Source organism: Manacus vitellinus, unplaced genomic scaffold (assembly GCF_001715985.3).
Source record: "Manacus vitellinus isolate BGI_N305 unplaced genomic scaffold, ASM171598v3 scaffold_79_pilon, whole genome shotgun sequence".
NCBI classification, from domain to species: domain Eukaryota; kingdom Metazoa; phylum Chordata; class Aves; order Passeriformes; family Pipridae; genus Manacus; species Manacus vitellinus.
Window position 1 is genome coordinate 899,460 of NW_021940812.1, and position 23,284 is coordinate 922,743.

General features: G+C 40.4%; 1 protein-coding gene across 1 annotated transcript in view; it reads left to right on the top strand.

The window, feature by feature from the left end:
- The window catches only part of DPP6 (dipeptidyl peptidase like 6), a 250,442-nt gene that overhangs the window by 119,351 nt on the left and 107,807 nt on the right, over nt 1-23,284 (top strand). The window contains exon 6 of the mRNA XM_018084951.2: nt 11,757-11,809. Coding sequence (XP_017940440.1) covers nt 11,757-11,809 — 53 coding nt within the window. The remainder of the gene's footprint in view (nt 1-11,756; nt 11,810-23,284) is intronic.

The following is a 23,284-nucleotide window of genomic DNA, read 5'->3' on the forward strand; positions in this document are numbered from 1 at the left end:
CTGAAATGATGATCTGAGTGCATTCATAAAACATAATATGATGGGTTTGCCTGAGCTGGGAAGCAAAGCTCTACACAACTGGTCTTCCTGCAGCCTTCCGTCCCCATATTCCAGTTTCCTGCTCCCTCTATAACAATGGTTTAGGTAAAACTGTATCAAATCTCAATTTCTTATCAAGTCTCCATTCCAGAGACTGTTGTTTACTGCCATTGTTGCAACAAAATACTAACTGCATGAAAAGCAGAGCATTAAAACCTGACTCTGCTGACTTCAGCTGCTGTGCCACCTCTGAGCTTTAACTGCTTTCTATTAAAAACAGTGGATTAACTCCTGCTGTTCATCTAATAATGCAGATAAATAGAGTTAGGAATAAACTAGAAGTCTCCTGATTTGAGCTGGGAGACTTCCATAGAAATTGCACAGACATGACTGAGTGCGAAATCATTATTTCAAACCAAGTTGGACAGCCTTGCTTGTGTAGCAAAGGCCAATAATCTGTATCCTACATTTATTCACAGGCACAGATACACATCAGTAAACTGAAAAGCAAATCCACAGTTTCAGGGAAGACTAGAGTAGCACCAAAACTCAGAAATAATTACCCTGTCATGCAAGAGTACATAGGTATATTATGTATCGGTATCAGCTATCAGCAGTCTTCCTCCATAAATATTTTCTTTAGTAAATGAGATTTTCATCAAACAGAGAAGATAAAAAAGACTCAAGGCAAGACATTATGATACAAAAATAACCAATTTTTCTTCGCTTACAAAAGGTTATATTTCTCATTCTGCTTCCTTTTCTGAGTGTATAGATGAGCTAATGTGAACAAACTGGTAGAGATTAATGTGCTAATAAGATTCACAAAATGCCTTAAAAATAAACTGCAATTTGTTTTTCAGTAAAGCATAGGTAAGGTATTTTTACAGAGTTTTCTAAATAGTATAATTCAGATAGTTAGCAGTAAAATAATTGCAGTTTTCTTTCTTGCATTCATATGGGAATCTATCTTAGTGAAACCTGGGGGAACTTTCTTTGCTTTAAGAGGAATGAAATAAATAGTGGAATGAAAATTAATGAAAAAAATTAGAACTTTACAAAGAATTCAATTCCTTGCAACATAGAGAAGCTTCAGAATTACATTAGAGGTGAGTTCCAGCTTTTTAGCATAATTTTGTTTCCCAGCTTTTTAGGGACAATAAAAATCCTGTTTTGTGCTGGATTGTGATAAGTATAGGTCATTATTTTAAAATGTTAAGGAAAGAAATATATTAAAAACAGGATGCAAAATGGGAAAACAACAGGGATTTAAAAACCTTTAGAAAACAAAATCAGAAACAGTTTAATTCTGGTGTCTATGTGGAAACATAGGAAGTGGCCTGCAGGAGTTTATAATCTAATTCTTCTAATTTCCAGTCTCTTTTTTTTTTTTTTTTACTTTTTAATAACTGAAATAGTAAAAAAAATATATTTAGTGCCCTCTTCTGGAAAAACAGCTCTTGCTATGCAGAGCACCCCAATGAAATTCCTGTACTCAGAAATGCAAATCTTCTGATGCAAATGTTCTCCTCTTTAGCAGAGTTACATGCCTAAATCCAAGGAGTATGTGGCTCTGTGTTTACTCTGAACAAGTGCCTTTTATCTCTCTGACTGCCTGCAGAACTCTGTTTTTACCAGTGCCATGTTAAAACCAGTAATTAAGGTTTCTCCTTGGGCAGCTAATGACCTAGATTTGAAAATGGAACCTTCTATTCTTTTTTCTTTTATTCTCTGCTCAAAAGAAGCTCTTTCTCGAAAAGGGAAGTGAATCATAGGGCTTTAGTCATGTCTTTAAATGCATGAGTCCTCATATTTTTATGTGCAAGAGCAGAAGAGTCCCCACACAGTGATGCTGTTGGTGGCTTTCTGAAGAGATGCTCGTCGTCACCACAGCCCATTTACTCCTTGGAAGTTGTCCACAGTATCACAGTGATAACACACAAAGTGTCCTGCTGTTTTCGTTGTGATTTCAGTTTATTTGCCTTATGTCAGAAAACAGAATTGCCTCCTCCAGTGAATTAGATCCATGTGTACATTGATATACAACTCTGAGTCTTCTGATCTCATATGGAACTTGAAAATTAATCTTTCACTGAATGGAGAGAGGATTTTGGGCCGAGGTCCCTGACATGTATCTGAACGCTTTTATTTCTTTCACATCCACTTCAGTGCTTTTAAACTGTTGCTCTCTAGTGTTCTCTGATGGTCTCATCTTTCTTGTTTCGGATTCCTCTCTTTGAGTCTTCTAAGAGTGCCCTGAGCCTAAGACCATGAAAGATTTCAATGACAGTACTAACTTCTTTGTAGAATTCACATTCTCAGCTGTTACAGTAGAAAAAGTAATTTTTATAATTTTTTTAAATAGAAAGAACGTATGTTGTGGTTCCACAGTTGCTAATTTCTGATGCTAAAGTGAATTATTTAAAAGTGAATAAATTAATTAGATATACTAAGCATTCAGCCCATTTTCATAGCTTGGTTCTTACATAATTGCTACAAAGCTGTACAATTTGCATTGTAAACTTCACAGAAAAAGAGGCTTTTAGAACCTTTCCATAGTCATTCTGCTCAGCTCAAGAAATGTTTCATTGAAAGAAGGCATTATCTAAAGTTTCATTAAAAGCAGTATTAAACATTGATTTCGCATGCTGTCCTTGAGCCTTCAGACTTGTAACTCCAAAGGCAAGGAAGGTGAGAGTCAGTCAAGTGAATGTGAACCCTGTAAACTTGCCATTTCTATCAACTACCCTGGATTGCCTCTATAAACAGTGTAATCCAGGGTGTAAATCTAAGGCTAAAATAGACACCAAAGGCTGCTCAGAGGAATCATACCCAAACAGGATTTTGGCACCATTGTCTGGGAAAAGGGAGTTGCTGCATGAGATTGTAGGTGCAAAAAGGGTAAATGCTTGTAAAGAATGACTGGAGAGGTCAGTGGCAGGGACATCCCTCAAGGTAGACAGCTGCAAAGAGAGGGACTGTAAGTTGCAAAGTACAAGAGCCTGGGAAAGTATTTTGGGGAAGAATGATATAAATCATATAATTCTAGTCTTCTTTCTAAATTGGCTTTGGGCTACTGAGCCAGGATAGTGAACAGGATGGACTTTGGGTCTGACCTAATACAGCTGTTATTATGACCCCAGATATTACATTGTACATTCTTCTCTGTATGGATCTGAAAGTGTTCTATGTTTCCTGGGTTCGGGATAAATGCTCTCTGCTTTAAAACTTTTATTTGACCCTAAGCTACTTTTGTACTCTTATTACATAATAATGTTGTTTTTTTCATCCTTTTCATTTTTCTTGGATATATTTTTTGGTATATGGTAGAATCACAACATTAACTATGTATGAATTCTCATTTCCAAGTTTCTGAACAGAAGGTGGGGAAGGGAACCATGGAATTTATATATGTGATGTTAATATTGATAAAAGTTTAAAACAAGAGCAACAACAGAACGAGCTCATTATTCATAACCTTAATTTTTAATTCTTAATTACTTCATTGCAACTACTTCCCAATAACCTGAGCATCAACAAGTACACAAAGGCTGGTCCGAAAATCCTACTGAGTGCTTTGCAGCTGCCATTTTATTTACCAGTTGAAAATGGAACAGTTGTCCTTTAAGCCAGTGACTGCAAGGGCTTGCTGGTGCCAGTGAAGCGCTGTGAGGGACAGGTGGCTCGGGAGCAAAAGGAGGCTTTTGTAATTGCTTGGCAGGGCAGAGCTGTATTAGAGTGCAGCAGCAGTTGGCAGATTGGATTAACGCTCTCCTAGGGGTGAGAGCTGGCACACAAGCTGTATGTTAATACCTGTGGCCTAAGTGGGTTCTGGAGCTGCATTTGTAACAAAAAGAACATCCACTCTACTCCTCTGCGTCACAAAGTCATAAATCCTAAAGCCGGCCTTGAAATTCCCTTTCGGCACTGTCAGCATTATAAGGCTCTCAAAAGTGTAATTTGGAAACTAATCTTTTAATAAAGAATTATTATCACAAAACAACCGAGATAGATAATCAGTTTGTGGAAGGTGAATTAACAGCAATATCTTGCAACACGGCAGTCCATCTATTACTGTGGTGGGTTGCCATCACACTTTATTTATGGTTGTTGTGCAAACTTGAGATGACATTATTTGCAAAGGAACAGCTCCTTGGCTTTGCTGTTTCAGAGACCTTTGGTTTGGTGCCTGGAAAATCAGCTTCTAATCCCAGAACACCCTCTGTATGTTTGCGGGACAGATTTACATATTAACCGCGCGTGCTGCCTGCGGCGCGTGACCCCATCGCAATCAGCTTGAGCTTGAGTTACAAATGCATCTAAAATGCAAGTCCCCAAGGTATGAATGTGCTGTCCCTTCCTGATGTGACCTTGATACGAGATTGTTGCCTCTCTGAAGAAGCCTCTCTGGTGTGGGTAGCAGGGCATTCACAGCACTGCATGACTGGAGAGCTGTTCTGATTGTCCGCTAAACACCAAGGACAAGCTTATAGAGAGAGTCTCCTTTGGGCTCATATTGCAATGATTTAGTTTTCAGTCTTAGAGATTAAATTGTTAAAAGATTTGAAAAACAGAGCCATGCAAACACTCTTCCTGATGATCCACTGCTCCTTGTGTTCTTCCACTCCATCCCTTGTATATAGCATTTCATGTCCTTCTTCCAAATAATTGCTAAAATTTCTTCCTGGTTCTGGGCACACTCAATCGATGATCCTTGCTTTCCTGGGTATTAGTGGAGCAGTTCCTTATTCACAGTGGTTTGATTGAGATGAGGTGTGGACCGATTATGCCTTCTGAGACACTGACAGCTTAGTGTTGGCTCTGTCATTTCCCCCAAGCAGAGTTACCCTGCTGGGTCAGGATCCTCCCCTCCTCTTTCCAAGAAAAATGATTTCTTCCCATAACAAGTCTAAAACATGTATTCCTCAGGTATATATCTACCTCCCTTTTCCCAGACATTAACTTAAGTTAGTTCCTCTGGAATACAGAGACAATTATAGCAGAGGCAACCAGTTGCCAAATGCTCTGTATGTTGATTGATCCAGAGACCCCTTGTTCTTATCACCTTTCTCGCTCAAACCTATTTTCCTCATTTCTGCCCTTTCCTGAGCTCCCCAGACTGTCCTGGAGTGGCACAGCACTCTCAGTGTGTACTTTCTGTGATTGTGGGCATATTACACATGTGGCTGATCAGCTGGATGTGGTGCAGTGGGTAAGAGCGTCCCAAATCAGGTGTTTGATGACAGCTGTGGGTTATTGGCTGCCAGCTGAACCAATGCTCAGGAAATGCTCGTTGATAGCATTTCATTATGGTTTTCTAATTTATTAGAGGATGAAGAGAAATGGGCAGTGTTTCTTAGAGGGCTGTACAAGCAGGTTGACACACAGCATGAGACTGTATCAGAGGTACATTACCAGGAAGTGATAAAGTATAGAGGGATAATTCAATGTAGGGACAAAAGAGAATATGCTGTCTCAGAGGAAAGCAAAATATGTGTCTATCACAATGAATTTGGAAGGTGAGAATGTGTAAGAGACCTCAAATTATATGGCTTTATTGATTTGTTTAGTTCTTGCAAGCAATCAAGCTTCACTAAGTGTAGGGTACAGAATACCAGAATGGATTTTGGTGGATTTTTTTTTTTATTACAGTGACACAAAAGGAATAGATATCACAAGCTTTTTGAGAGAATCTAATTCCAAGCTGGTTACTATGGAGCACCTATTAGCAATAAAATGGTGATAATACTTTGCAAAAATAGTTGGGCTGAGGACAATGCTGCTGACCAGTCTGTCTCCCCCGATAAAAAAAGTCCATTAACTAACTATGCCTCAGCCAAAGTAATCCCTTGTGCTCTAAATCACAGATTCGTGGGAGAATGAAAGTACAGAAATTGAGCAAAACATTACCTAGAAGTTGGTGGTCAGTGACAGGAATGGGTTTTTCATCCCTTTGCAGGGCTGGTTCAACATGTAAGGCAAAAGAAGGATTTCTTCTCAACAGAAGAGAAGGGTTCAAACAAACTGATGGTATTATAAAAAACTGTGATCAAGACAAATGATGTTGACTCATTAAGTGAAAATTTAGTCTTTAACATTGACTTTCCTCAACAACACAGAAATTCTGCAAACAGATACGGTGATGTGCTTTAATTCTCCAGAGAATACTGTAACTAATTACAGCAGTGAGGTATTTTTAGTCAGATAATTATCCTTTTCTCTGCTGGAAGATTTGTATGAATGACATAGTGGCCCTGTAAAGTTTACACCATAATTGCTTGTTGGTGACTGACCAATAGAAAAATCCTTGTGACAGTGTGGTAGTGACTTAGGTCATCCTTTCCTGTATCCTTTACGTGCACAGTATGTCCATGTAAGTAGAAGGAAACACAACCTCTGGCTAATGTTTGCTTGTTATTTTTCTCCTGAGCTTGTTTTCTCCACCCTTTCATGCCATTGTTAGATAACAGTGTACCAAAAACGTGATTTCTTTGCCAATGCATAGCATCAGCCTTCCTGCATTCTATTCTATTCTCTTTTCCCTCTTAATTTGTCAGCTTCAGAGACTGGTTAAATATCACAGATATGAAAAGCCAAATGGCAAAGCATCTTCTACCTACATATTCTGCAACACAGCATGAGTTACTGCTTAAGGGTGCCAGGACCATTTTGAAAGGTGGAGTAGGTAATTATGTCAAATGTTTGGGATTATTCAATTGGTTTGACATTCATATGTGCATTTGGGGATTTGTCTGCTCATAGCACAAGTAGGAAAATAGGCTGTATAATCGACTTCCAGCTAATGTCTTTTTAGAGACTCTTTGTGGGAAACCCTTTTAATGGATCTGGCAGCTCCTGTTTCACCAGCCACTTGTGCTGTATTTTTACTGTCTTACTATGGAGTAAAAAAGGAGATAGATTACAAAGACAACTTGAGTCTGCTAGGAATCCTGAGGGGCTCTGTTATTTGGAGATATACTTTATTGTTATGGAATAAAAAGTTACCTTTTGCCCAGGTAACTCCTGAGTGCTTTATGATTAATTACATTGAAATATATTCTTGCTATTTTCAGATTTTAGCAAACTGTCGTACAGTTTATTTCCAATGACTGTTTAGAGGGTTCATTTTTATTTGGGGGTGCTGGGATGAATTTTTGGATAAAATATGTGATTCCTGAAAAAGAAGAAAGGCACCAAATTTAGAAATTTTGTATTAAGCCTTGCAAACTGCTTTATAACACAGCTTACACTTCCACCCTGCCCTGTAGCTGTTCCCTTGTGAGCTCTAAGTTTTATGGGATTTTTTGTGAGTTTTCTGGGTAATTCTTTAATGTAAATAACACTAACCTGCATGAAGGGCCAGATGGCTCTATGGAGCCATTTACAAAATGGATGCAAAGCATGTTTTATTCCTGTATTTATCAAGTAAGTAATAATCACGAGATGACAGCAGCCAGTCCACCTGGGTTTAATCTCAGATCCATGAGCTGTTTTATATGCTGAGTGATAAGACCCTAAATTAGCTGTTTTGATAGAACAGGCTGTTGGAAGATGAGTGGATTGGGCTGATTTGGGGAGCCTTCCTCTAGGGGCTTTTCTCCCCTTTCTTTGCTTGTAAACCTCTTGAAAGAAGGAGCCTCTTCTTCGTATTGATTCAGCACCTTGTCATGCAAACATAAAAGAGAGCCTTTCCACAAATGCTAGTTACTGCTGGTGCTAGCAGGGCATCAGCCCACAAAATGTGACAGAAAAAGACCAACACAGAAGGTGGAAATGTAAACTAAACTCTTCCTTTCTTTCTGATGCTAGTGATAAATCCTCAGCAGGTAGTGTTATCTTTCATGCCAGCCAAAAGACGCTGAAAACCCATTTCACATTTTTTCTGGACTTACATCATATATTTCTGCATTGCTTTTGGGCAAGAACAAGAGCTATAGATTCTGACATAAAGTGTATGAATAGTAACAATGAATAAATAATTCCAGATCCATTCTATTCTTAAATAACATACAGTTTCTATTTCAGTAAGCACTACTGAACTAGGACCTGTATCCTTACAGCACTTAAGCAAGTGCTTTCAAGGAGACATTACCACTCACACCATACTTGGCTCTGTGGTAATAGAGTACAGAAATTTCTTCTTCCATGTTATTTCTGTATCTTGTTGGAACCAACATTTCCTTATTATTTTGGAATTTGGTGGCATGGGAGAAGCAGATGCTCTTCTCGTGCTGCTCTGTGTGCTGCAGTGTTTCCATTTGTGCTGTCATCTGGTCAGGTCCAGGTTTCTTCTGTTGGTTGCATAAAACCAGGTCAGTGGCTTCACAGAAAGGTGTTGTCATATGCAATTAGTTCTGTATTCTTCTGAAATTTAGAGAGATAATTACCTTTCCAAGACTTCAGTGGGAACAGATAGACCCGTCTCTCAGACCCTTTATTCTTTCAGTGTAAACATGCACCTGTTGCAGAGAATGATGCAGACTGAAAGCAAACAAGATCTGTGCTGTGACCTGGGATAAGAAGCCCAGTGGGAGTGTTTCTGGCACTGTGGTTTTAGTGTAATGACTTTTACAGCACTTGTTGGTGACAGCTGGCGTGGGAGCTTCTGTGACCCAATTTTGGTAATACCTGGAGCCCTCCAGAGCCATCTCGAACCTGTTCTAACTTATGCTGGTTGGGGTGACTTGGCACACCGAGCTACAGAGCAAAACCATTGCCAGAAACTCTGCTATCCTCAAATATGCCTCTGCACTGAGAGGACTTGGATGCTTCTGGGATCCAGCCAAAAATCAGGGATAAGAGCATCAAATCAGTGCAGTGGTTTTTACCACATCCTTTGATAGAGAAGGGCAACACGGAGAGTTAATACTGTTATTTTTGTTGGCTGTGCCTCAGAAACAGATAGGTTAAATTAAATGAATACGAATTTTTAAACACTGTCCAGTCTCTGAGGCTTGGCTTTGAATTTCAGAAGATGCTCCTCTCTTCCCTGCATTTTTCCCTGTTGTGGGGTTTCCCTACTGGTAAGTGAATAGCCCAGTTCATCTTGACCCCAGCAGAAATTTTAGTTGTGATATTAAGCAGACATAATCATCCTCTCAAAAGGTTGAATTAACTTTGTTTGGTTTGCATTAACTTTGTTTGGTTTGCATATCTAAGAGGAAAGCAGCCATTTCGTTTCTCAGAAGGACATAAATTATGTTTCTCTTGGATTCTTGTCTGCTTAGGAGGGTTGCTTGCAGTGTGTTTTCCTAACAGGTTTGAAATAGTAAGGCTGAGAAGGACTTTTGAGCTGTATGCACTTGTGTCCTTCACAACTGTAATAATAATAAATGTCTGATCCTGAAATCTTTGCTCATACAAGCAGTTCTTGTTTATATGAGCAAATCTACTGATTTTAGGGATTTATTTGAGAAAGCGTTGCTCCTGTGAGTGAACTCTGCCAGCTGCAAAACTGAAGACTATGCTATAGCATAGCTGGTGTGAGATATTTTAGGGTCTGGCCAAAGACCAGAGATGACAACAAATGACATCCACAAAATAAAGGAGTTCTCTGAGTGTCCCACAACTTTTTCAATCCTAAACTATTTCAGCAAACAAAATATTTTACCTGTCTCCATTAATGGCTCTGAGACAGCTCTGAACTCTCCAGCATGGCTATAGGACTCTGTACCAGATGTCTTGCTCAAAACTTCCCTGGATGTTTCTTTTGCCTCCAGCCTGCTACGTTTTTCTGTCTTTACCTGAAGGCATCTGTTCATGCTCATTTTTGGGGCTGGCTTATGTCTCTGATATCCAACAACAAAGCCTGGCTTATAACCTTGAACAACAGTCCTGGCCTCAGATCAAAATTTATATATCTACATCATTTTCTACATCCTAATGCCAGGATATTTGAAGACAAAAGTAGCTCAGCATTTAGTGACAATGTATTACCAGGTTTTTCAGATCTGTAGACAAATTTAGTCCTCCAGTGCTTTTTCTTTAAGAAATTTATTGGTTTTAGAACTTCATCAGAGCTGGAATAAACACTAAGGCCACATGCATCAGCCAGGTCTCAGGTATCAGCATTATAAGATTCAAGAGCTCTTTGATATGATTGAATGAGGATGAGAAAATGGTAATTTATTTGACATCAGCTGAAACGGGTGGATCTAGAAAGGACCCTTGTACTAAAATAAATGCTAGCTTGTAGTGAATTCCTGTTTTATTATATTCCTAGACCTTCCCTGATATCAACACACCAGAGAATCACCTTGAGGGAGGAGTCTTTATGGACCTGAATGCCTAAAAGGAAATAGGATTTTGGGATGTGACCTCATGATGTCCTTGTAATAAAGGGAGTGAACTGCACAGGGAAGAAGGGAATCACATCAATCTGGCATCAGTCTCTGCATTTCTTACGTAAAAATCCAATGCTTTTGCCTCTATACCTGTTTTTCAGGGAGCTAATGCAGAAGTGTGAGGATTTAGTGTTTGGACTCAGATTGCAACAGAGAAGTTTGTTTTAATATCTGCAGAATGATGTGCCTTGTGTTTATTTATCTCTTTACTGAGGTCCCAAAACTTGTAAGCCTGTTATAGACACCACTGTACAGGCTTACCCTCAAGAGTGATGGGTAGTGAGTCATGCTTGCTTGTGATGCTGGTGAAGTGCTTGGGATGGCCCCTGCTGAGGCTGGCAGCATCATCCAGGACATCTCATCTCATGGTTTCTTTACATTAAAAAAGAAATACTTGTGCAGAAACATAGGAACCTAGGAAAAATTATTTTGATCAGACAAATTTGATTGGTGAAGCAAGTATTCAAGAAGTTTCTCCTTTGTCTGTTAGAAGATTGATTTATTTATTTAGTAGCATACAGTAACAGGATAGAATTGCAAAAGTGCTTGCCTGTATAAATTTGTATAAAGTGATTCATATTTAGACCTTTCACACCAGTGCCCTGACTTCTGTGTTGCTCAGCATTGCCCACCTTGGGCAACCACTGATCACTGTTAGAGACTGTTCTGTCACTAGGGGAAAATCAGCAACTCTTAAATCGCTGACATTGACTCTGTTGTTATTATTTACTACTTAGAAAATAAGTAATAAACTCTCCCCTCTGTGCTGAGCTGCTGTGCAAGCTGACCAGCTCCTCCCCAAGGCCCAAAGAGCACAGATTGGTATGAACATGCAATTTAGCAGGTCACAGAAACACGAGGTCAGCTTTATGCCCTGAGTCGATACAGTTTTATTTGCTGACTGACAGGGGTCTGACAACCCTCTCTGAGATCAGCTAGCATCACTCCCTGTTTCATTTATGTGGGAATAAAGCAAAAAATACGTGTTATATCCCTGTTGCGTCTAGTTATAATGATGGAGAATGTCTCCAGCTGACCAAGGTGTCCTCATTAATGACTGTTCTATATTTAGCCTTTGCAGAGCCCATGTGCCCCCAGTTTAATCAAAGACCTGGTAGCCATGGTAACGACACCGAACGTCTGGGTGTATACGATTTGCCAAACACTGTATAAAGTGCAAAATGAAAAGAACACACAACAGCTTTAAGTGGATTAATGTATTGTTCTTTTTTGCTGTAGGTTTTGAAGTGTTTATAAGAGCTTCCCAGCCATTTATGCCAGATCATTTTTGTAGAAAAAGAACCCTATTAACAGAGGTGACAATTACTAATCTCTTTTTTCTTTTGTTGTCTTTTTCTTAATTTCATTTTGCAGGTGTATCAGCATTCATATACAGCGCATTATGTCCTCAGCAAAATACCTCATGGGTAAGCAACTTTTCAATGTCTTCATTTTAAAACTCAGCCATTAAGAATCCTGCAAAACAACATGTATTGTGACAAATGGTTTCCAGTGACAGCCCTTTGCAATGGTCTGGCTTTCAGCTGCAGCATCCACTGAGCTGTGTGTTGTGCAAAAGATGACGAAGTCTGGAAGCAGAAGTGGTCAGCTTCCCCAGAGAGTCAGACTACATGAATTTCATATTCCAAATTTCAAGGTTTTGTCTAGAATACAGATGAGGTGGCATCTGGCTGAGAGCCATGGTTGGCCACTCACCAGAGCACTGGAGAAGAGAAAGCTCCAGGGAGACCCTATTGCAGCCTTTCAGCGTCTGAAGGGGGCCTGCAAGTGAGATGGAGAAAGACTTTCTTACAAAGACATGGAGTGATAAAACAAGGCTTCAAGCTGAAAAAGAGTAGATTAGATATTAGGAATAAATTATTCCTGGGAGGGTGGTGAGGCACTGGGTTGTGTTGCTCAGAGAATTTGTGGATGTCCCATCCCTGGAAGTGTTCAAGGGGCCAGGTTAGATGGGTCTTTAAGCATGGGTCTCATGGAAGGTATCCCTGTCCATGGCAGGGGATTGGGATTAGATGGTCTTTAAGGTCCCTTCCAACCCAAGCCATTCTATTATTCTCTGATTCTTTGATTCTTTAGTGTTGATTTGTTGCAGTTTTCTAAATCCCCACTTTCTATGCTTTGCCTTCATGGGGCTGCAGGCTACCTGTGGCTTCAACTCCATCACCTCACCACTCCTCTCACTTGTCTTGTTTCTTTAGAATTTAGCCCTTAGTTTCTACCTTCTTCTCCCTTAAAAGATACTTAAAAAAAAAAAACAAACAAGCATACAATTTAAGCACTGGCCCAACTGGTCAGGAGTGGGATGCCACCATACCAATGAGTCACATGTAGGCATATGATGGTACGTGGTGTTTCAGAGTGACATTTCCACAGAACCAGTGGAAATGCATGAGTTACATGGCAAAATTCCTCAGTCCATTGTCGTTAAATACAAAGCTAAAAGCCAAGAGGCTTGTGCCAGGTTGTGTGTTTTAAGTATCTTAGTTGGCAATAGCTGTGCAGAAATGGTAAAAAGGGACAATATAGTTGTGCTCTGCCATTTCTGTAGAGCGTTGTGCATGACTGTGGTTGTAAAAATATCATTTTAATACTTGCTAAGGTTCTTCACTAAGTTGCCCTTATTATACGTTATGGCTAAACAGATAGTAGATGTTTTGGATCTTTGCCATAGATGGCAAAACATGCAAACCTTAAAAAAAATCTGCCTGGTTTATGCACAGGGTGATCATAGGATTACCAGATAACTCAGGATGGAAACACTCTTCCAAGGTCCAACCTCCTGCTCAGAGCAGGTTACTGGGAGCTTTATCCAGATGGATTTTGAAAACAGGCAGGGATGGGAACTGCACAGCCTCGCTGGGCTATCTGCCCTGCTGCCTGACTGTCTCACGGGGAGAAAGTTTCTCCTTGGATCCAGTGTGAACCTCCCCTTTTGGTTTCTATCCGCTCTCTCTCACCCATACCACTGTATTAAATGGATTACTGTGTCTCTGATTTAGGAAAACACTGGGTCATGTCCCAAAGTCCTGTTGATTTCTGCCTCCATGGGCCAGGGCTTTGCCGCTGGGAGAAAGCAGGATCCTGGCCATGCCTGTGTGCCCAGTGTTTCCTATTGCTTTCTGTAGGCAGCTCCCACTGTGCCTATATACTGTGGATCAGTAACCTTTTCCCTGGGCAGTCCTCAGGGGAACTAGATTTTTTTTACACAGGTATGGTGTCTTAAGAGCAAAAGTCTTCGAAGTCAGACACTGCAACACCTACGTTTTTTGATTCCCCTGTCCTCTTTCGAATCCAGTTTCTTTGGTATAGTAACCAGTGGGTTTAATGATGGAGATGTACAGAGAGACAATGGCAAGATACAAAGACATCTCTCAGCATTTTTTCCTCATAAAAATTCTAGCTACATTCAGGTCTTCCTCAAGGATTTGTCTCAGAACACTTGTACACACACACACATGCACGTGTGCACACACACAAAACCCAAGAGGAAAAAAACCAACCAACCAACCAACCAACCCACAAAAAACCTGCAACCCAACGAGAAAAAAAAACCTGCAAAAACAACAACAACAAAGCTAAAATAACTTCCTTTGGCTTCTACTTAGTGACAGGGAAATAATGCTTTGTACAAAAAAGTGCGTACTAGAGACATACATGATTTAAAATCTGTGAGCCCTGGAGCTTGTGCAGCCTGCTTCCCTCCAGCTTGCAGCTTGTAATTGACTCACCACAAAAAATCATGAGCTTGAGGTTAAATTGTTTCCATATATGGCTGGAACATGGGAATTAGGAGATTTATCACAGTTAACCATGTTAAAGCTCTAGTGTTCATGTGGCATGCTCTAGACCTCCATCTCTTCCCTTCCCTGCCTCAATTTGGTCTTTGGTTTTTGCTTTTATTTTTTTGGAGGTTTTGTTCTGTTTGGTTTGGGGTTTTTTTGTTTGTTTGTTTGTTTTGTTTGATTTGGTTTGATTATTTGTTGCTTGGTTGGTTAGTTGATTTGGGATTTTTTTCCCATGAATTTACTCAATTTATTTACTTTTTGAAAACTTCATCTCTCTGGCAATGTATCTGAGAAGTAGCTTGTGGGTTGAAAGGGTGTTCAGCAACAGGATGAAGACCCAGTACGAGCACATAAGCTTCGTATCTCCAGCAAACCTGCGAAGAGCAAAAAGATTTGACTGACAGCACAGTTCTATTCCAGACAAAACAAAGGTGGAAAAAAATAGAAGTATCATGCATAGTATGTATTAGAAATGCTAAAATAATAACAATACAGTGGTCCAGCAGTCTTCTACTACTGCATGATCTTTGTTTGTCCCTGACAATGAGCTCCTTGCTCCTCCCAGTGTCAACTTTATTGCACACTCAGCTGTGGTTCCCCTTGCTCTTCTTGTTTGGTTGGGCAGTGGTGCAAGGAGTTGGAGAGTTGGGTGAGTCAGGGGAGAAGTATCCAGCACAAGAGCAAGATCTGGAAAGTGAGAGGGTACCAGAAGGCACACTGATGTGTCAGGCATTGGTATCCCCACAGCATGATGGATCAGGAGACCATGAGCAGGACAAGGGTTGGAGGGATCACTGCACCTCTTGTTGGTGCAGTTGTGGTTTAAAAAGTTTAGGCTTTAGGTACATACATAGGCATTGCAAAACATATTGTACAGTAACAATTGCATTGATCTTTCAAGTGCACGTGAGTGGTAGAAAGGGTGGCAGGTTACCATGTTCCTGGAACTCGAGTTCCTGTGGAGTTCTGCTTATATTTTAGGGTGGTACGTGAAGACAGAGGACAGGTGTAGCAGGTGAACATGATATAATAGGTGGTGAAACACATCATCTGAAAGTAGAGCCTCTACTGGATGAAGGGGTAAAAATCTCTACATCGCCTATTTCATATTTAACACAGGAATATTGCTCTGATGGATGCGTGTGGAGGAAGGCCGTTGAGGGCAGGACCAAGCACACTGACACAGCACAAGTTTGACATTCAATTCAGTTTGACATTCCAGGTTCTTTGGTCACAGTGAAATTTGCAGTTCACAAGCAGCATCCTTGGCCTCCACCTGACAGTAATAGGAGTGGCAAAATTCTGCACTGAGCAATAACCTCTTTGCCATTTTTACAAACTTTTTCATGCATTAATCCTCTTCTGCAAGTAGGCACCACCGTTATACCACGTCAGAGTGTGCCCCTGGCCCCTTTGCATACCTCCAGCTCAGCAGTGACTGCTGGTGAACAAACTCAGTCCCCTCCCCCCTATCCCTCCTGCTCGTCAGACACTCATTCCTGAAAACAACCTGTGACAGTGTGACTTTCCCTGTGCTATCTCTACCATGTTCCTCATCCTCAGCTATGATCTGCCTCATCAAACAATTTAGGATTTGTACCCACTAATGCCCTTGCTACACCCCTGCTGAGGCTAACTAATAAGGAAGCCAATTAACCTAATCTGTGGCATCACTTTTTAAATAACATGACATTTATCTGCCAGCATAAATTGTTTTTTAAAGGCAAATTTCTAATTATTTTTGCCGCGTTCTGCAGGCTCTCCAGATTCAGACCTTGTCTGAAGTCAAAAGGGGCTCACACCAACGTTTTCCAGATTTCACTTTGAGCTCTTAATAAGTTTGACAAGCCAGTTTGGGCATGTCCTTAGCACATATGTTCCCAAACAGCATTTTATACAGGACTGCAACATTTTTCCGTAAGACCTGTTGTCTAAATAAACTCCCACATAAGGGCAGCAGCACAATTTGTCTCTCTGTAGGACAACTAATAGATGCCAATAACGTAGACTCAAAACATCTGATTTAAAGATTAAAATAAGCCAGGGGTGGAAGAAAGAGACTGCACAGATTTAATATCTCCCTTGTTGTTATTTCAGCTTTCTCACAGTCTCTTGGTGAACTCAGGGTAGAACCCCCTACTGGTTTGACACATTTGCCTTCTGCTTTCAATGGCCCGTGGTTTATAGTTTCCACAGGGGGAGCCGGCTGAGATCCGCAGCTCTCGTTTTCCTGGGCGGAGGTGTGTAGGGGGTTATGTTCAGTTCAGCTTTCCTTCGTGTCACCCATTTTTCTCCCGCTGCTCATCCAAAAACGCGATGCTGGCGCCGGGTGCCATCTAGTGGAACCAGCCTCACGTTCCCTGGGATGAACACCTCCATCCTATCCCATCTGCTCCCCTCTGAACGCTGCTGCTTTTCAGATATATCTGTCGATAACTGCTTGCAGCTGTCTCCATTATAAATATTTTTGCAAAGCTCTTCTCACAACCCCACAGTTTCACTCGCTGAATTGTAATTGCCAGCCAGCTGTAATTTATAGGTACTGCGATAGCATCTGCAGGTCCAGATGTGGAACAGGGAACTCTCCTGCAAAGCACTGGGTAAAAGTGGAACACCAATACCATATACAGTTATTTCCTAATATTATTCTTCCTAACTTTGGAAAATTAAAAATTTAGCAGTACAATGCAGGCAACAGCCTGCTTATGAAATCTGGGCATGGAAAATTGTTTTATTCTCTTCTGGTTTTTAATAACCTTACTCCTACTGAGTCCAATATGGATTATTTAGTCATTCATATCCTTCACTGAAATAAGGGAAAAAGCTTAGTTTGCTCATGGTTTCTGTGATCAGGACAGGACTGACCAGAGTGTTCCCCTAACCTCATTGCAGGATTTCCCTCACCTCTGTTAAGGTCATTTTACACCAGTGTGTGCTGCTGGACCACTGATTTGATCTGACACTGCAGGTCCTAAACAAGAGCTAATTTTGGATTGATATCCAGGGGGGTACCTCTATATTTAATTTTTTTGCTGTGACCAGCAGAAATGTTATACTTTTTTACAGTTGTCTTCCTATCCCCCAAAATAAAGCCTAGGATAAAAAAAAGCCCATTTCTTCAGATGTCCTAGTGGTCACCCAGTTCTGCATGAACCATTTCCTTCTGGACACGGCCAAGTGGTGGCTCCTCATATGAGCTCCTAGCATGGCATTAGCACATCCAGCTGTGCCATATCAATGGGAACTTCCAAATGGGCTTACCAGGATCAGTGAGAAAATCAGCAGTTATTCCCACTCCTCGTTGGTTTTGTGTGTGAGAAGGAGGGAATTGTACATAGTTACTCCTAAGCAGAATCCATGTTTCTTACCAAATTCGTGTAGTACTGAGAGTAAGTAGAGTGCAGGAGCAGTCATGGAGGTGAGTTCAGCTCTTCCTGCCTACACTGCAGAGGGTCTGGAAAATCCTGCACGTGGCCCCCATGCTGAGCTCCAGTAACTTCAAGAGAAGTCCCATGAGTGGAGTGAGTGCAGATAAGTACTGGAGATCCACAGAAGTGATAACAGAGGGAGGAACTGAGCCGGTGCTTCACTGTGGGTAAATTATCAAAGGGATGTCTATAGATGTCTCTGCAGAGCTCTTACTATTCTTCCTGTGTCCTTCTTTTATGCAAGCCACTGGCAGGAAAAAAAATGGACTTTAAAGTTAATTAGAGGAAACTTAATCAGTTTTGTATGTATCCTATTGTATGATATTTCAAAAGACAACAAGGTTTCCCTTGCACATGCTCCCATTTCCACGTTCACAGTAAAAGGAAATTGTGTTTTCTTATTTAAAATTGTGGATAAAAGAACATCAGGGAACTGACTCTACTTCAGGCATCTGCCCATTTGACCAAGACTGTTCTATTTTATTTTGGTCTGACCTGTCATGTCCCTTCTCTGTAGCATTAAAAAACCCCTGTGCCTCAATGTCCCCACCTGCAAATTTCTTAAGAAGAGAAATTGTACCTAATAGAGGCAAAATGTGATAATTATTGTAGAGAGTGCTACACACTTTCACTCTTTAATATTTATAAACTTGTACTAGTGCCCACATTTTATTTTAAGAGCAGAAAGTACAGTATTTAATAGAATCTGTTTTCAGCTAATTCAATTTTACTTAGAGGAGCTGAATATTTTCCCCCAATAATGATCTGTACAGGTTGAAATATAAATAAAATAAAAAAGGTATGTAAAACCAAATAAAAATGTGAAATTTGTTAAGTAAGTAGAAAAATGTATTCTGCAGTTCATGAAGGATCTGCTATTGCTCCTCCTTGTCTCTCCTCCCTCTTTGATAATTATCATTCTATAGTTTTAACACATTTTGAGATAGTGCATATAGTTAATTAAGGCACTTCTGCACAGTGTAGTGGCTTTTATGCCAGCCTATAAATAAGAACATCCTCATGATGTCATGTGCTTTTTCAGTTGCATTTTGACAACAGAAAACTGGCCCTAGGAATAATTAAATTTTGTAGCTTGATCGTGGAGCCTGACCTTGCATCCTCTGAAGTGGAGAGGAGTTTTTCATCTGAGTTTACTGGCATTTGGCTCAAGCCCTGATGGAGCTGTTTGGCTTCTTGCTTTTTATAATCTTCTGAATTAAACACTCTGTAAATCACCGAAATAGTGGTTAAATCACATACCAGCTTATTGCTTCTGAATACATTTTGTACCTCTTTAAAAAGAAAGAGCCAGCATTTCATTAAGCAAAACCACTATTTGAGCATCACTCACTTCCAAACAGTGACAGGTTGAAAGCAGCTCAGCCTGGGAAGGCAGTTCAGGCAGGACTCTTGGCTGTGCTGGTGGGAGGAAATCCACTTCAGCAGCTCAACACCATATCATTTCCCCAGGGGTTTTGCCACTTGCTCACCCATGTTGGTCACTGCGTGGCATTTTTTAATGTGAAATGTTCCTTTCTTGTGTAGGCAAAGCAGTTCTTACCACATGCTTCTTTCTTCCAGAAAGCAGTTGTGATGTGGGTGGACACCTTAGAAACCATGTATAACGATAATAATAACGAATGGTCCCCCGAGGGGAGGATTTGATATTAAGAATTAGAGTAATGACTAAAAAAAAATAATAAAATCTCGGGTAATTAATAGTTAGACGCAGATGTTAGCACTTCAGCAGAGAAAAGCCCAGCCACCAACCTCCTTATGTTACAGAAAAGGTCAACAGTTTATGGCTCATCAGGGAAAAAAAAAAAAAGGAAAGAAGAAAGGTTTGAAGCAAACTCTCCCAGAGTGTTTTTCTGAGGCAGCACCCCCTGAAATGGAGGCAGGGCTCCTATTACATTCTATTCTTGAATAAAATGTGCTTCGCTGGTGAGAAACCCATCTGCATTTGGAAACGTTCACATGTCTCAAAGCAAATGAACCTCCTCTGGTCCCCAGACTGTGGTGAGCCTCCAAACCATAGACACTGCCAGAGGGTGCAAGCACATCCCAGCCCTGACCATCACCAAAAATTGGCTCCTTGGCATGGGTTTTCCTCCTTATTCATACTCGGCGAGGTTGAGTTAGTACAGAGTTTTGACAGAAAAGGGAAATAAAGGTGGATGAAAGAGAGTTTACAAAATGATGATGCATAGCACCAGATAGGTAACTAACCACGGCCTGTAGAGTTGCTGCTTCCATGCATCACCTTCCCAGGAACAAAATTGTTCTGTAGGTGGATTTTTGTAGTGGGAATTGGTATTTTTTTGTTTGCATTTTTGCCCTAGTACTTAAGGTTCCAGAGGGGCTTTCCACTAGAACAGGAACAAGAAACATACATTTCTCCAGGGAACTGTTTTTGCTCCGCTGCTGTCGGGCTGTGGAGACACCCTGCAGCCTGAGGCTTGATTATTTGTTGCTGTGGTTGGGTGATAAACCCTTTCAGCCTACTTAAACTCTCGGTGCATTGCTGTTTGATTATATAGCACAAAGAGTGTTCACTGCATGTTACAAAACAAAAGCTTGTTTCTTTTGTAGGCACCTGAAAAAAAAGTGCCAGGTTTGAGGACCCAAATCTGTAAGATTATGGGAATTTCCTCACTGTCGGGGGTTTTAACAGGTCCTGGGCTCAGATTGCATAGTGAGGGCTATAGAGGGACCTCTACCAGTCACTGACAATGGGATAGTGCCCTACCTCTGACAAATATGTATTCTGTCCATAGCACTTCTGCACGAGCCGTGTCCTATGGCTGGCTCCCTGTTATCCTTCCTATTTGGTTCTGTGACTGCTACACAGGTAGTCACTAACCAAATTTAATAGTCTAAAAATGTCTTGTTATCCCAAAATGGGCATCCTTCCCTCCTGGGGAGTTCAGAACATATGGGGAAGAAGGATATGGGGAAATTTTAAAAAGCAAGAAAGGCCCTTTGAGTGGAGAATGAATGCTACAGCCAGGGCTGTCCTTGGTACAGTAGCCACTGAGCAAGTCTGTTTATGGCAAAGGTGATAAAATACCTGTATGATCACCCAGACTGTGTCACACAAGCCCTGATACCTCTTCACCCCTTACCCTAACACTTATTGAGTGTTCCACTTAAAATTTGAGGAGATAAGACAGGAATAGGAAAGGTTGCTTTCCCATGCCACACATGAGAAGGAGATAAGAGGAATGAAATGGCCTTCCATATGAAGAGCTATGAAGGCAAATGTTACACCCCCTTTCAAATGCAAGCATTTCCTCTTGCTTGTCCGCTTGAGGTTTATTCATATCTGTTATGGGGCAGAAACACAGAGCCATAGTGGTATTCTTGTCATTTGAATAAGGAGAGTATTTTTCCATCCACTTTTAAACTGTACCTGAAATGAGGCCAGTTGTGGTGGTGTTTAAAAGTGATCATATCACTGTTGACAAGAAATGGAAATAATGGCACTACAAAGTGTATGCCTTCTTAATTTTAACTGATGATGACACAATCTGTGTGGTGAAAGGCTGTGCAGAAGGGTGTTTCAATGCTCCTAAGAACCTACGCACAAACCTCCAAGATCTCCTTACCCTGTTGACAAGAGAAGAAATAAGATTTGCTCAAAGACTCTTAGTTTCCAAAAGGGAACAGAGAATACTGAGTCATTCTGGTTTGTTTTGAAACCAAATAACACAGACTGTTAAATTAGTTTAGAGCACAAGCCCAAGAATCAATCTCTTGCCCCAATTAAAAGTGCGACCTAACAGACGGTGGAGTCTTGTTTGTAACGAGGCACTTCTGCTGTCTCTGGGTGTAGGAGATCATTTCTGTATCTCGTTTTATGTACTAATAATCCCATATTGCTCTCTGCAGGCGTCACATCATGGTGCTATATTTTTATTAGTGTTTGAAAGTCAGACAAGGTCAGCTGGATGGAAAATGCTCAGGTTTCGTCAAAAACATCCCTTGCTGTCAATGGGTGGAGTCATGTGAAGAACCACATGCATTCATCCCAGGCTTGTGACTGTGAAAATCTTCTAAGTTCATTCTTAAACATCTCAGTGCTTACCAAGTTGTTTCTCTTCAACCTGTATTTTTTTCCCATATTTTGGATAGCTGATCTTTAGCTAGTTGCAATTCTGACTAGCCTTCTTGAGAGCATTCAGGTATTTAGATTTTTATATTCCTGTGCCTCTGTTGTAGATAAATACATGTGAAATCCTGATAAATCCAGTGCCTTACCTCATGCCTTGGGTAGCTCTGAGGTCAGAGCTGGCTGATAAACCTCTATGGAGTAAGAGAAAATTATATGAGTAAGAGAAAATTACTTTTAAATGGTTACGTTTATCACCTGAATGCTGTCACCTCTCTTTGTCTCTTTAGGGGACAAAATGTGACTCCAGGAACAAAAGTTCTTTTAAAAAATGCAGTAAAAATTCACCTGGTCATCTGTGATTTAGAGGGGTCACATGAGAAACGTGGTAATGTCATCATTTTAAAAGTAATGGTACCAGTATCCAAGGTCCATTTCCACTGTTTCCTTGTGCAGGGAAACCCTTAGATTTTGATCAGCATCTTCAGTCCTCCAGCCTGTATCACTGTGACTCAGAGCTTTGTACCAGTCTCCAATGCATTTTTAAATCAGTTTTTTTAGACCTTTACTGGAAAGGCAAGCCTGTGCCATCATTTTACATCATTCCCAATGGGAGTTGGTGGCTTCTTTTCTGACAAGCGATAGATTTTCTGTCTCTGCTTATGGAAGATGATCTTTAAGATCCCTTCCAACTCAAACCATCGTATGATTTTAAGGCGGTATTAGTAATGTGCAAGGTTTTGCAGGCTTAGTACCAAATATTACATTGATAAATGCTTGCAGACTATAATAAAAAAGAACCTCTGAGCTCATATTGTTGGCTTGAATCCAATAGAATTGCCAAATTAGAGACAAATGTTTTAGATTCCCTTGCTTTTTTTATCTTTTGTACTCTAAATCCATAGAATTCATTCATCTTGGAAAAAATGGATGGTAAGCTCTGGTATTTTTAAGAACAACTGAATGAACTGATGTGTATCTGCAGTTGAAATTAATAAGTTCAAACTTCTTTCATCACCTCCTACTTTTGTTCATTGAAAAGTGCTGTAAGGAAAATATGTGTATGTGTGAGTATGTGCATTAAATATTCAATAGTGAACAAGCCTAGATGAATGGAAGAGCCTTTCCCATCTAATTAAGCACTTTTATTAGAATTCCAGGAGGATTCTTTCAGTTGCATCCTCTAAGAGTCTTATTTCTTGCTTATCGGTTCTGACAAGTCTTTGATTCCCATTTGTATTATATTTTATTCTATCTCACTGGAAGTCTCAGCAGGGCTCTGTAGCTCCTGGGGAGAAATTTTCTTAATGGCACCTGTCTCCTCTTCTGCTTGGTGAATTTTGAAGTAAACAAGTCATTTAATTGTGTCTAGACATTAAAAACAAGTCATTAAAATTGCTGGTTTACTTCTCAAGAAGTGGCATTCTTTCCTCTTGGAAATCTTTCCCTTTTCCTCCATGTCCTTATCAATGGTTCTTTGTACATTTATGAACATGTATGTTTTACATGCTTTTATTTGGTTTTGTGAGTTTTCTCCAGTGTGTTTGTTTTTCTCAT